The sequence below is a fragment of the Pogona vitticeps genome, chromosome 5, assembly GCF_051106095.1.
Source record: "Pogona vitticeps strain Pit_001003342236 chromosome 5, PviZW2.1, whole genome shotgun sequence".
In the NCBI taxonomy this organism is placed as follows: Eukaryota; Metazoa; Chordata; class Lepidosauria; order Squamata; family Agamidae; genus Pogona; species Pogona vitticeps.
This window is the reverse complement of record NC_135787.1, coordinates 174,950,474-174,963,313: the sequence shown is the minus strand read 5'-3', so window position 1 is coordinate 174,963,313 and position 12,840 is coordinate 174,950,474. Positions and strand designations below refer to the sequence as shown.

The 12,840-nt window shown below is 42.5% G+C and overlaps 1 protein-coding gene across 1 annotated transcript in view; it reads right to left on the bottom strand.

Annotated features, from left to right (window-relative positions):
* Window positions 1-12,840, bottom strand: part of CREB3L2 (cAMP responsive element binding protein 3 like 2) — a 100,872-nt gene that overhangs the window by 19,263 nt on the left and 68,769 nt on the right. Inside the window, exons 4-8 of the mRNA XM_072999942.2 lie at window positions 11,483-11,570; window positions 8,583-8,764; window positions 6,394-6,540; window positions 5,133-5,191; window positions 4,241-4,309 (exon numbers count right to left, since the gene is read on the bottom strand). Coding sequence (XP_072856043.2) covers window positions 4,241-4,309; window positions 5,133-5,191; window positions 6,394-6,540; window positions 8,583-8,764; window positions 11,483-11,570 — 545 coding nt within the window. The remainder of the gene's footprint in view (window positions 1-4,240; window positions 4,310-5,132; window positions 5,192-6,393; window positions 6,541-8,582; window positions 8,765-11,482; window positions 11,571-12,840) is intronic.

Sequence of the window (12,840 nt, the reverse complement as noted above, 5' to 3'; positions counted from 1 at the left end):
GTGTGAAATGAGTACAATTGTACGGTAGTTGGAGCATTCTTTGGCATTGTCCTTCTTTGGGATTGGGATGTAGACTGATCTTTTCCAATTGTCTGGCCACTACTGAGTTTTCCAAATTTGCTGGCATATTGAGTGTACAGTGGTGCCTCGCTTGACGATGTTAATTCGTTCCAGCGAAATCGCTGTAGAGTGAAATCGTCGTCAAACAAAAATAAAAAAACCCATTGAAACGCATTGAAAACCATTCAATGTGTTCCAATGGGCTGAATACCTGCTCATCCAGCGAAGATCTCCCATACGGCGGCCATTTTTTTTGGTGCCTATAATGTGAGGAATCCATCCCTAACACAGCAGGGAGCCATTTTCTTCAGCCGGCGGCCATTTTGAAACCCGACGATCAGCTGTTTGCTGATCAGCGTAAAGCGAAAAATCAGTTCCCAAAGCAGGGAACCGATAATTGCTAAGCGAAAAAAACCCATCTAAACATCGTGAAGCGATCACAAAAGCAAACGCAAAAACTTCAACGTTAAGCGGATTCGTCGTAGAGCGGGGTAATCGTCCAGTGGGGCACAACTGTAGCACCTTAACAGTGTCATCTTTTAAGATTTTAAATAGTTCAATTGGAATGCCATCACCTCCACTGGCCTTGTTGTTAGCAGTGCTTTCTAAGGCTCGCTTCACTCTCTAGGATGTCTGGCTCAAGGTCAGCAACCACACTATCAGGGTTGTCCAGGACATCCAGATCTTTCTGGTATAATTCCTCTTTGTATTCTTGCCATCTCTTATTGATGTCTTCTGCTTCTGTGAGGTCCCTACTATTTTTGTCCTTCATCATATCTATCTTTGCATGAAATGTTCCTTTAATATCTCCAATTTTCTTCAACAGATCTCTGGTTTTCCCCTCTCTATTATTATCCTCTATTCCTTTGCACTGTTTGTTTAAGAAGGCCCTCTTGTCTCTCCTTACTATTCTTTGGAAGTCTGCATTCCATTTTCTGTAACTTTCCCCTATCTCTCTTGCATTTTGTTCCCCATCTCTCTTGCAGTTTCCCTTCTCTTCTCTGCTATTTATAAGGCTTCGTTGGACAGCCACTTTGCTTTCTTGCATTTCCTTTTCTTTGGGATGGTTTTCGTTGCTACCTCCTGTACAATGTTACGAGCCTCCATCCATAGTTCTTCAGGCACTCTGTCCACTGAATCTACTTCCTTAAATCTATTCTTCACTTCCACTGTGTATTTATAAGGGATTTGGTTTAGATTACACCTGACTAGCCCCGTGGTTTTTCCTACGTTCTTCAGTTTAAGCTTGAGTTTCGCTATAAGAAGCTGATGATCAGAGCCACAGTTAGCTCCAGGTCTTGTTTTTGCTGACTGTATAGAGCTTCTCCATCTTTGGCTGTAGAGAATATAATCAATCTGATTTTGATATTGTTCATCTGGCGATGTGCATGTGTAAAGTTGCCTCTTTTGTTTTTGTAAAAGAATGTGATGACCAGCTGGTTCCCTTGACAAACCTCTATTAGCCTTTGCCCTGCTTCCTTTTGAACTCCAAGGCCAAACTTACCTGTTGTTCCTTTTATCTCTTGACTCCCTACTTTAGCATTCCAATGGGAAGAACATCCTTCTTTGGTGTCAGTCCTTTTGGCTTTGGCCCATCCGCTTCACCACCTCTGGAGCTACTTCTACTTGTCCTCTGCTCTTCCTCAGTAGCATGTTGGAAGCCTTCCGACCTGAGGGGCTCATCTTCTAGCGTCATATCTTTTAGCCTTTTGTTTCTGTTCAAGGAGTTTTCTTGGCAAAGATACTGGAGTGGCTTGCCAGTCCCTGCTCCAGGCGGTTCGCATTTAGTCAGAACTCTCCACTATGACCTGTCTGTCTTGGGTGTCCCTGCACGGCATAGCCCATAGCTTCTCTGAGTTACTCAAGCCCCTTTGCCATGACAAGGCAGTACATTACCTTAAAGCAAACATAGGTACAGGAACCTGCGCTTGCTATGGTAACATGTAGCTCTGCCTTTAGTGCATCAGTCATGTGTGGGAGACACTTAATTCTGAGGCTGCCTCTGTCATGTATGAGATGGGCAGGCTGCAAGCCCCACCTACCATCCAATTAGGAATACATGCTGACAGCCAGTCAAACTCTAAAACCACCTCAAGATCTTCATCATTTATAAAATATTCCTGCATTCCGTTATCTAGGCATATCTGGGTACCACCCATCTACCGGGTAGCCACTACTCTAGGTTGTTCACAACAGATACAAGAATTCAGCTCCTGCCCAACCCAACCGAAAGCAAACATATCATTCCAACTAAAGAAACACCCTCCCCTCCCAACAGCTAAACACAAGCAAGATTTAAACATAAAGGGTCAGCAAATCTATTGCAGAGGATACTTCTAAAGGCCCCTTTAAACAGCTCAGTTTGAACAAGCTTTCTAAAGGTCATGAGAGAGGGAGTGCCATCAAGATGCTCAATCCCGACACTCCTCATGTCAAAGTGACCAGTTATTTTCTTGCTGCCAGAGCCTAAAGCCTAACTACAGGGTTGGGCAAATTTTGTAGGCTTCGGGGTTGAATTCTTCTACCCAGATCCTACAGAAGGCCAAGAAGTTGCCAAAAATGATTATTAAAGGGGGGGGGGAACAATAAGCAGGAAAGGCCCGGATGAGCACTTCTGGTTTCTGTTTTTGGATAGGGGTTTTTGCTCCTGTAGGACTCTTAAAGATGAAACCTGTAGCTCCTGGAGGCCTGAAGAAATGGAACAAGCCTTTTTGGATACTACTGCCCCCAAATGGGGGGGGGGTTAACCTGGGAGTGCTCCAGGGTGCCACATGCAGCATCCATGCTTTAGCATGCAATAATGCTCTGGCTACATACACCATGAGATGTAGACATGCCCCGGTTTCACACTCTGTATCACAGTCGTGATTTAGTGAAATATTTCCTTGCCACATCCTCTACCATGCACACATAATAAAAACTCGCCTAAAGAGCTAACCCACATAATAAACAAATGAAAGGACAGGCAAAAGGACATTACCAAAGTACTGAGCAAATTCTTCAATTAAATGATTTGATGCTCTCATAATTTTTCTGCCAGTTTTTGTTAGCCATTCCTGGATTCCTTTGGGAAGGTGGTAAAATCCAAGACTGCTCAAGTGACTATTAAAAAGCCACACTGGAAGTGTAAAACAGGGTTTGGGCTAGGAACGCTGGGTTCAAATCCCAATGAATGTTACTGTCACTATCTCTCAGCCAGACCTGCCTTAGAAGGCTGTAATAATAGTAATAATTGTGTGTCTCAAGTTGATTCCATGTTATGGTGACTCTTTCAAGGGTTTTCTAGATACAGAGTACAGTCGTGCCCCGCTTAACGATTACCCTGCATTACGCCGAATCCACTTCAAAACGATGGTCTAAATGGGTTGTGTTTGTTTTTTTTGCTTTGCGAAGATCGGTTCCCTGCTTCGGGAACCGATTCTTTGCATTATGACGCTCAAAACAGCTGATCGTTGGGTTTTCAAAATGGCCGCCGGGTGCTCAAAATGGCTCCCCGCTGTGCTTAGGGACAGACTCCTCGCTATACAGGCACAGAAAATGGCCGCCGTATGGAGGATCTTCGCTGGACAGTGATTTTCTAGCCCACTTGAAAGCATTAACCAGGTTTTAATGCATTTCAATGGGCTTTTTATTTTTGCTTTACAACGTTTTCGCTCTACAGCGATTTCGCTGGAACAAATTAACGTCATTAAGCGAGGCACCACTGTACTTAAAAGTGGTTTACCATTCCCTTCTTATGGGGACACCTTAGGATTGTGCAGCTTCTCCAAAGCTACGCAGGCTGGCTCTTTTGTCAGGAGGAACATTAAGGAATCATCAGTGGTTTAGATATCTGGTTGTGGCCAGATATCTAAACCGCTGAGCTATCCAGCCAGTTTGAAAGATTTTTCAGGGAGAATTAAAGGGAAGACAACATAATGGATGACAGAACATGTATCTCAACTTAAGATCCTTTAAGGAAGCGCAAGACGTGAATATAGTAATGAAATAAATTCAAAAGCAATGCATAGAAAAGCACTTTCTGAAAGTATCAGGGTTATTCTTGATGCTGAAAAAGACACATCAACAGGGTCTGGATGCTTCTCGCTATGGAGTCTTTCTAAAACCAGCTCACAATTTTCCTGATCAGTTCAGAATCCATTGGAGAAAATCAGTGTCAGACCAGACTTTCGTACTGTACCTGTTGGTGTTCTCGAGCACTTCTACTTTCTTGCGAAGTTCGCTGTTTTCATTTGAGCAGCACTCCACCCTGAGAAGCAGATAAGGAAGTAGAGGTTTGAAAGCAGGATCTCCCTTCGGGGCACCACAGCCTTGCCGCACCACCCTACCGCTCGGCAAACGGAACCGCACGCCAAAGCAGGAAGGACTAAGGTTCCATTGGTAGAGGGAGGGGACATGGGGCTGATCTTTGTGACTCTAGTAAAAGAAAGGTCTTGCTTTTATTAGCAAGAATCCTTTGTGTTGCAGAAGAAGAAGAAACTCACAGGCTGCATCAGGTCCTGGGACAAGGGAATCAAGAACCGGGAGGCCCTCATTTCACCAGCTCTTTCTGCTCCGAGTGCTCTTTCGGCACGGATGCTGGAGACAGGGAAAGCTCTACAGCACGGAACTGCCGCATCTCTGAACAGCTTGTCAGTTGTGCATCACTTCTGTCTTCTTAGGCTAGCAATTTTGGCCTCTGTTAACAGCCACTAGGGGGCACATGAAGCACACACTGTTCCACAACCCTGGGGCCCTGCTGGTTTTCCCCACAGGCATCCATTATAAGCTGAGCCTGACTACTCATCAACAGCTGGATGTCTTTGTGAACCTCCAAACCTGTGTGCAACTGAGTCAGACCACAGGCACACATAGAACCTATTATTAACAGGAGCTGCTCTCGAGAAGAACAGGCATCTCACCCAGGTGGCTTGCCCAGAAGGGTCCTTTAACTAGATATGCTGGGGCCTGAGATTTCTACATAAACGCTAACTGTTCTACCACCGAGCCATATACGGGTCCTCTGTTTTGTCCATCCCTTCTAAAGACTTCCTTATAATCTGATTAAACAGACATGATTCTGGCGAGCTCACTTTTTCTCCAAGCTGTCCATGTATTCTTTCTTTTTTCTTCGGCTTTCTTGGGCAGAGATCTATGGAAGAAAAAAAAAAAACACTACTTAAAGCAAATGGAGGTCCCAATAAAGATACTGTGCCAAATGGGGGGGAAAAAACCTTAACACCGTACCATCCACCCTTGCTTCGATTTAGAATTGTTAGTCAACTGGAGAAATCACTGATCATAGCAATATTAATTACTTAATTCACCGCACATTTTGCATGTGACTGGGACAACACTTTTGCAGTCTAGTGCCTTCTTAGTGTATTCCAGGACTGCTTCAATTATTCTCAGCCCACAGGTAATTTTATTTCCTGCAATTATGCATTGTACTATTTGGATGCTATTGTGAGATGCTGAGAGCGCAGGTTACCATGGGAAATAAAAGGATCATACCATAGTTCCACAGGACGAAAAAGAAAACTGGGCCAGTGTTAGTAAGCCCCTATCAAGCACAGGGTTGAAGGCCCATTGCCAGTGACGGCTGTTCTGCTAACCTCTAAAGACATACTGCTGTCTGGCTCAGTGGTTTAGGCATCTGGCTGCAGAGCTAAATGTTGGGAGTTTTACTGTGCCTCCCTACTGTGCCTCCATGACAGGGGCTGGACTCGATCATCCATAGGGTCCCTTCCAGCTTTGCGGCTCAAAGATGATAAAAGGAGCAATGGCCATAGTAGAAAGAAGGAAAATCAACCTTTTTTTGGCTCCTCCTTGTCCTCTGATCAGCCATGCACACTGAGTACAAAGGGAACAGGAAAAGTAATTGGGAGATACTAACAATCCCGAGCTATTGATACTCCACTAGGAAGTATCTTGCCCAGAACCTGGAAAAATCCTTGTTTGAAGTGCAATTCCCAGAAGCCTCCAGCTGGCATGCCTCCCCCTCCTCTCAAGCTAGACATGGAAGACCCAAACTGGCAAATAATCCCTTACCCAAACAGGCAAATACAGTGGTGCCTCCCAAGACGATTGATTCACGGGATGATTAATCCGCAAGACGACTGGCTTTTGCAATCGCTGTTGCGCTTCACAAGATGATGGTTCTACGGACGATTTTCGCATGACGACAATTTTTCCCCATTGGAACGCATTAAATAGATTTCAATGCATTCCAATGGGGAACCGCGTTTCGCAAGACGATGTTTTCACAAGACAGCGTTTTTTGCGGACCGAATTAACATTGTCTTGCGAGGCGCCGCTGTAATCCCTTACCTAAATTGGCAAATAATCCCTTACCTTATTCTTTATCTTCCTACGGATCTTCTTCAGTGCCTTCTCTTCGGCTTTTGTGAGAGGCAGTTTTGTTGGGATAGGATACCCTTCTGCTATCAGGGTCCTCTTCTCCTCCTCAGTCAAGATCAGTGGGCCAGTGCCCTGGAGTTTCTACAAAAACCATAGCGATAGGAAGACGATAAGGTACAAAAGCTGTATTCTTTAAACCAGCTGGTTCTACCTCAATTTACCACAGAAACCCAATATAAATACTAGCATTAGGCATTCATACAAATAATAATAATAATAATAATAATAATAATAATAATAATAATAATAATAATAATAATAATAATAATAATAATAATAATATAATTTATTGTCATTGTAAGTATATACACAGTATACCATACAACGAAATTCACAGACACCCAGAGACCAGACACATGCACACACATAACATTCCCCAAACACTCCCCACCCACTAGAAGTCCCCCACTAAAAATACAAAGAATGCTAAAGAACAGAAGTTTCCATTTTCAAAAGGAGTACAACTTAGGCTAAGTAAATTCTTAATAAATACATCACTGAATTAAAGAAATCTTGAAAATTGAGGACTGATTAAATCTGCACTCTAGAGAAATGACATGAAACATTTCAAAGAAGAGTAGCAAATTTAATTCATATAAAAGAAGCTTCCTGCCTTACCCCTTGTCTTACACAAATGAAGACACTCTTTTTAAGGTATTGCTTGACACCTGATTTTTTTAAAATGCTTTAATTTTTTTTTAAAAAAAATTAAATTAAAACCCATTGTCTAATTGATTGGGTCACCTTGTTCTTAATGCCTGACTCATTAATGTTTTCAGTTAATCCATCTTGCAATTACTAAGCTAAGCACTGCAGTCCACTTGAGTATCCGATTTCAATATTTGTTTTCATTGTTTCAGTCAAAGCCATTACTATGGACATCTCAGAAATGTTACTCTACCTGCTATTTTGGGTTACTTTGTTCATTCATTCTGTCCTACCCTCAGAGGGGCCTGATCCTAATATCTTTACCTTTGGACCAAGCTGCCAGTCACTGACAAAACCCAGGGGTGGCATTTCCAGGACGGACTGGGTAGAGTGGCATCCTCTTACCAGGTGCTCTCCAGATGTCTCAGATCATAACTCCCATACGAGGTGGACATTATAGAAGCAGTACAGTGGTGCCTCGCATAGCGATCGCTCCGTATAGCAATGAAATCGCTTTGCGATGGACTTTTTGCCATCGCAAGAGCAATCGCTTTGCGATGGCCCCTATGGGGAAATTTCGCTTTGTGATGATCACAGGGAAGCGATCATCGCAAAGCCCCATTTTCGGCCAGCTGATCGGCGGTTCCAAAATGGCCGCCAGGTAAACAAAATGGCCGCCTGCTGTTTTGCCTCGCTTTAGAGGCACCAAAAATGGCCGCTGCAATGGAGGATTTTTGCATAATGTTAGTTTTTAAGCCCATAGGAATGCATTAAACACATTTTAATGCGTTTCTATGGGCTTTTAAAAATCGCTTAGCAATGAAATCGCATAGCAGTGATTTTTGCTGCACGGATTAACATCGCTAAGCGAGGCACCACTGTACATCTGAAGGGCATCCAAGTTGGGGAAGGATGGGCATAGGGAGACAACAGCAACTGCTGCCTGCTCTGTTTTACTTTTCACCTGTGCTGCAGACAGGTTTGGACCACCATGGGGTAAACTGCTTCAATATGAGTAACAAGGGCGCAGTATGCTAAAAACAAATGGAAGAATTCATCTATTGAACTGCAGCAATGCTGATGAATGCATTTATTTTTTTCCAAACATGAGGCAGAAAATGAAATCTCTTTCTTGGCCCTGAGCTCCACTTGCCAGGCCCAAGGTTTTAGATACCAGTGCCTACTAGGTGCTTCAATTTTGGCATCCCTGAGGATGTCTTTCTATGAGAACACCAGATTTAATTTGTTAAAAACCTAAATTTCAGAACAGAAGCATTTTGAATTTGAAGTACATTTGCAACAATGAGGTTTTCTTATTGCATCACCTGAGCTGCACATAAAACCAGATTGCATTAATAAGAAAGAAAGAAAGAAAGAAAGAAAGAAAGAAAGAAAGAAAGAAAGAAAGAAAGAAAGAAAGAAAGAAAGAAAGAAAGAAAGAAAGAAAGAAAGAAAGAAAGACCAACTGTTCCTACATGCGGTGCTGTTAAGAGAGGGGAATTGGTGAGCGCTGAAGCTGTGCGTGATGTCACTTTAACGGCGCCTTGTGACTGGGTGGGACTTGATGGTGGGAGGGACCTGGTTGGACTCTGCCCGCCCTCTGAATCACTGCCATGGCTGCTGGGAGGGGTTGGAGGCATGTGCAGGGTATCTACCACTAAAAGAGAGGCAGAAAAGGTGTAAAAAGAAAAAAAAATCAGAAGGTTTGTCTTAAAACATCAGTTTATGAGTTAAAGAGCTCAGATACACTATAGATAATTAGACTGAGAATACATATTATAGACTCAATTTTTCCCATTCAGAGCTTGGAAAGCTTATTTCCTGACTCAATTTTTATTATTTATTTCATTTTTATACCACCCATCTAACAGGACCACTGGCCATGCTGGCTCAGTGAGCCAGAGTCCAGAAAGTAACTTTTTCTGGCTCATTCACCAGTTCTCTTTACCTCCCTGTTTCTGTCGCATACCTGGCTTTGGGAGAGAAATACTTTGGTTTCCATCAAGAGAGTTATGGGTTAAGTATTACTAATAAACAAAGAGCAGATGTTGGCTATCCTGTTTAAACCATTATTTGTTTGTTTGAATATCAAAGGAAAACCAGTTTAACGAAGTACAATACTTCTCCCAGAGCCAGGAACTATAGTAAAATAAGCTAAGGTGGAGAGTTTGTTACATTTCCAAAGTGCTTCAAAAATTAAAAATACAGAAGATTTTGACTTCAAAATTTTAATGCTTACTTACAAGGCCCTGAACGGTTTAGGACCTCGATATCTGGCGGAACGCCTGCTTCCACCAAGGTCTACCGGGATCACCCGTGCAAGTCAGGAGGTGAGGCTGAGGAGCCTGACGCTGAGAGAGGCCCGGAAGGAGAAGACACGAAACCGGGCCTTCTCGGCAGTGGCTCCTCGCCTCTGGAACAACCTCCCTCCGGAGATTCATGCGACCCCTACGCTGGGTGTCTTTAAGACCCAATTAAAAACATGGTTATACATCCAGGCCTTCCCTCCAGCCAGTTCTTGAATTCTTTCTTTATTTTTCCCCTATTTTATTTTTTCTTTATTTTATTGTGATTGCTATTGAATGATTATGCACATTCTTGCATTTTACTGTTTTAATTTGAATTGGAAGCCACCTAGAGTGGTCTGGTAGTCCAGATAGGCGGGGTATAAATCAAATAAATAAATAAATAAATAAGATGCACCTGTGCAGCCCACAGCTATCCATTTTTCCAAATGCACATAACGAAGAAACCGTGGCACTGAAGACATGTCTGCCATATGACACTGATGTTCTGGTTATGTGCTCTCAAGTTCATATCACTATCATAAGCCCTACCTAATCAGGCTTTCAAGATAGGTGAGATGCTTAAGGAGTGGTTTTAACAATTCCACACCTCCAGTGAGCTTCTGTGGCTAAATGGGAATTTGAACCCAGGCCTTCCGAGTCCTAGTCCATCTCTCTATCCACTACACCACACTTCGTATCAAACATGGCAATTAGAGCAGTGTAATTACTGTAGTTTCTTGCTATCTTCTTGTAGGAACTCTGAGTCTTGTAATTTTCAGAATTCACTTTATTGCTTAGCCATACTCATAAACATCTAGTACTATGAACCTATCAGTGAAAGCAAAATCATCCTATTAAAATTTTGCCTAAATCCAACTTCTAGTCCTGACTGGAGTCAACAATTAGATCAATGGCTGAATGGTCAGTTAACACATAAGGAAATCCCACTAATTCAATGGAGCTACTCTAGTTGGGACTACCAAATGGATTCAGGTCATAACATTTACTAACGCAATTAAATACTATATACATTTTTCACTAGCACCCAGCTTAGAGGAGAAAATAGCGGACAAAACCCCTTGCACAGGAAAATATATGATTATTTTCTTCCCTTTTCCTGATCTTGTCTTTGAATCATGTTTTATTTTTCCTTTTACTGACATTAAGACAGAATTTCCTGGTTTAGATATAAAAGGTAACTCTGGCTTAATAGGAATTTCTGGGCTGAAGGGTAAAAATGAGGGAGAAACACTTGTTCCCAGAGTCACTAACCATAGTTTAATAAGCCACAGACAAACATCTATATGTGGTCGTTATATCTTCACAAGGATGGGCTGCATGGCTTGGCATGGTCAGTTACCTGTATGGGTGTACCCTAAAAGGAGGCCCACTGCTAATGCTTCTTTCCCTGCACCTTATCCTCCTTTCTGCCATTCCCTTTCTCTTCTTTGCATGCAAGCATGACAAGAGTATGTGGAAATGGCCTTGCCATTAGGCAAAGTGAGGCAGCTGCCTCAGGCAGCAGAGGCATTCCCTGGCACTTTCAGTAAGCTATGGATTTCAAGCAGCCTCCCTTCCACTCCCTAAGCTCTCTTGTAACCCTCAAAGTGATGCAGAGAATACTTTCCCAGTCATCAGTGTTGAAGCATCACTCAAATGCCAGACCATCCATTTCTGTAGATCAGGGGTGGGTAGAGTGCACCCTGAAAGACGCACACAGTGCCCAGCACTCCAAAACATCTACCTGTTTCTTTCTAAATTCTCTGGAAATGACTAAAGATTGAATCAGGCAGCAAAATGTCTTGTGGTTGGCTCTAAGAGTGGAGAGGAGAAGCAACGCTGGGTCCTTGGGAACCCCTTGGGCCAGGGGTTCCCAAGGACATGGAGCTAGTCCCACTCCTTATCATCATCTGCACCACCTTTACTGCCACACCTTTAGGTTCTGCATTCTACCACCTTCTATTCAGCTGCAGCTTTTCAACGTGTGCCTCTGAACAGTAGTTATATATCCAGCACATCCTTGATAGATGAGATTCCTTTCCCTTAATCTCTACAATATGGCAGGAAATCAACAGAACATGACCAACCTTCTTTAGAAGAAAGGTTGAGGAACTGATCAACTTCATGGGGCTCCAGCTTAATTTCCGGAAGAGTTCTGTGATTCAGTGACTTAACCTAAAGGGCAAAAAGTTGAAAGAAATCAAATTTTTAGACATCAAGACAAGATCCACCTCTTTTAATTTCTGCAATGTCTTAATCCAGATAAATAAAATAATTGTTAGAGAAACATCTAGGGCACCACTTCTCTTGTAAACTTTGGAAGAATTACAGCAGAGGTTGGAACCTACAGCCCTTGCAATGCTATTGGATTCCTGCCAATGAGAATGCCTCTCTGTGCCCCTTAACAAAACACAGGACAGTCATTAAACCTTGAATGTCTATGAAGCATCCAATGACCAGAGATAACAAGAGGCACTTCCTCTTGTTATCCAATTTACATTCCCAGCTGGGAGGGTGAAAGGGCCAATGGAAGATGTTACTGTTATCTCCAGTCAGTGATCAGAGATAATAGGACAGTTCCACACCTCCGAGCATTGTTTGTTTAATAGTAAAAGACAGTAGCACATGGGTTAATTTTCCCCACTTATCTGGGGCTCAGAGGAAGGGTATCACCTGGAACCTCCATGGGCTAAATGAGAAAAACAGGCTGTAAGATCTCCCATATCAATGATATTGAAGAACTCTTTTACTTCTATTAATGTTTGCACACAGTAAAAAGAGATTACTCAGGGAGCCATGGCTTGCTGTCCACAAAGTATGTTACAATTGCCACAGCTGCTTCCAAAAATGCAAAATGGGTCAAAGCCAAAGTCTTTCTCCCCACCCCACTCAAAGTAAATGAATTAAATTATTCTTGCAGAAGTTCTAAACTGTTAGGAAAATGGATCACTGTTACTTTCTCTTGATTTGTTTTATGAGAGGCTACCCTTTAGGAAAACGGCAATCAACATTTCAAATGTTCATTGCCTGTATTAACAATGCTTTTGATAATGACTGTACTCTAGGTGAAATTATAATCCATGAAAACCCACACCACAATTAATGTTCACTACCTGTGTTAATAATGCTACTGATAATGACTGCACTCCAATTGATCAAATGGATTATAATCCACAGAAACCCAATCTGAAGTTACTCTGTTAATCTTCAAGTTGCTGTGGTACTTTTGGTTTAGTTTAGTTTATGTTGGACATGAAGACATGGGTGAGTTCCGGAAAATTCTTGCCAAAAACAAAATGAGACGAAATGTTCCCTTGTCCTTAATAAGACGCTGGCATTCCCCGGAACCTTCATCTTTTTAAAAGGGAAAGGTCAGCAGCACCTCATATCCCTTCAGGAGGTCCGAGGTTCAGCCCTAGTATCTGCAGTTAAAAGAATCAAAAGA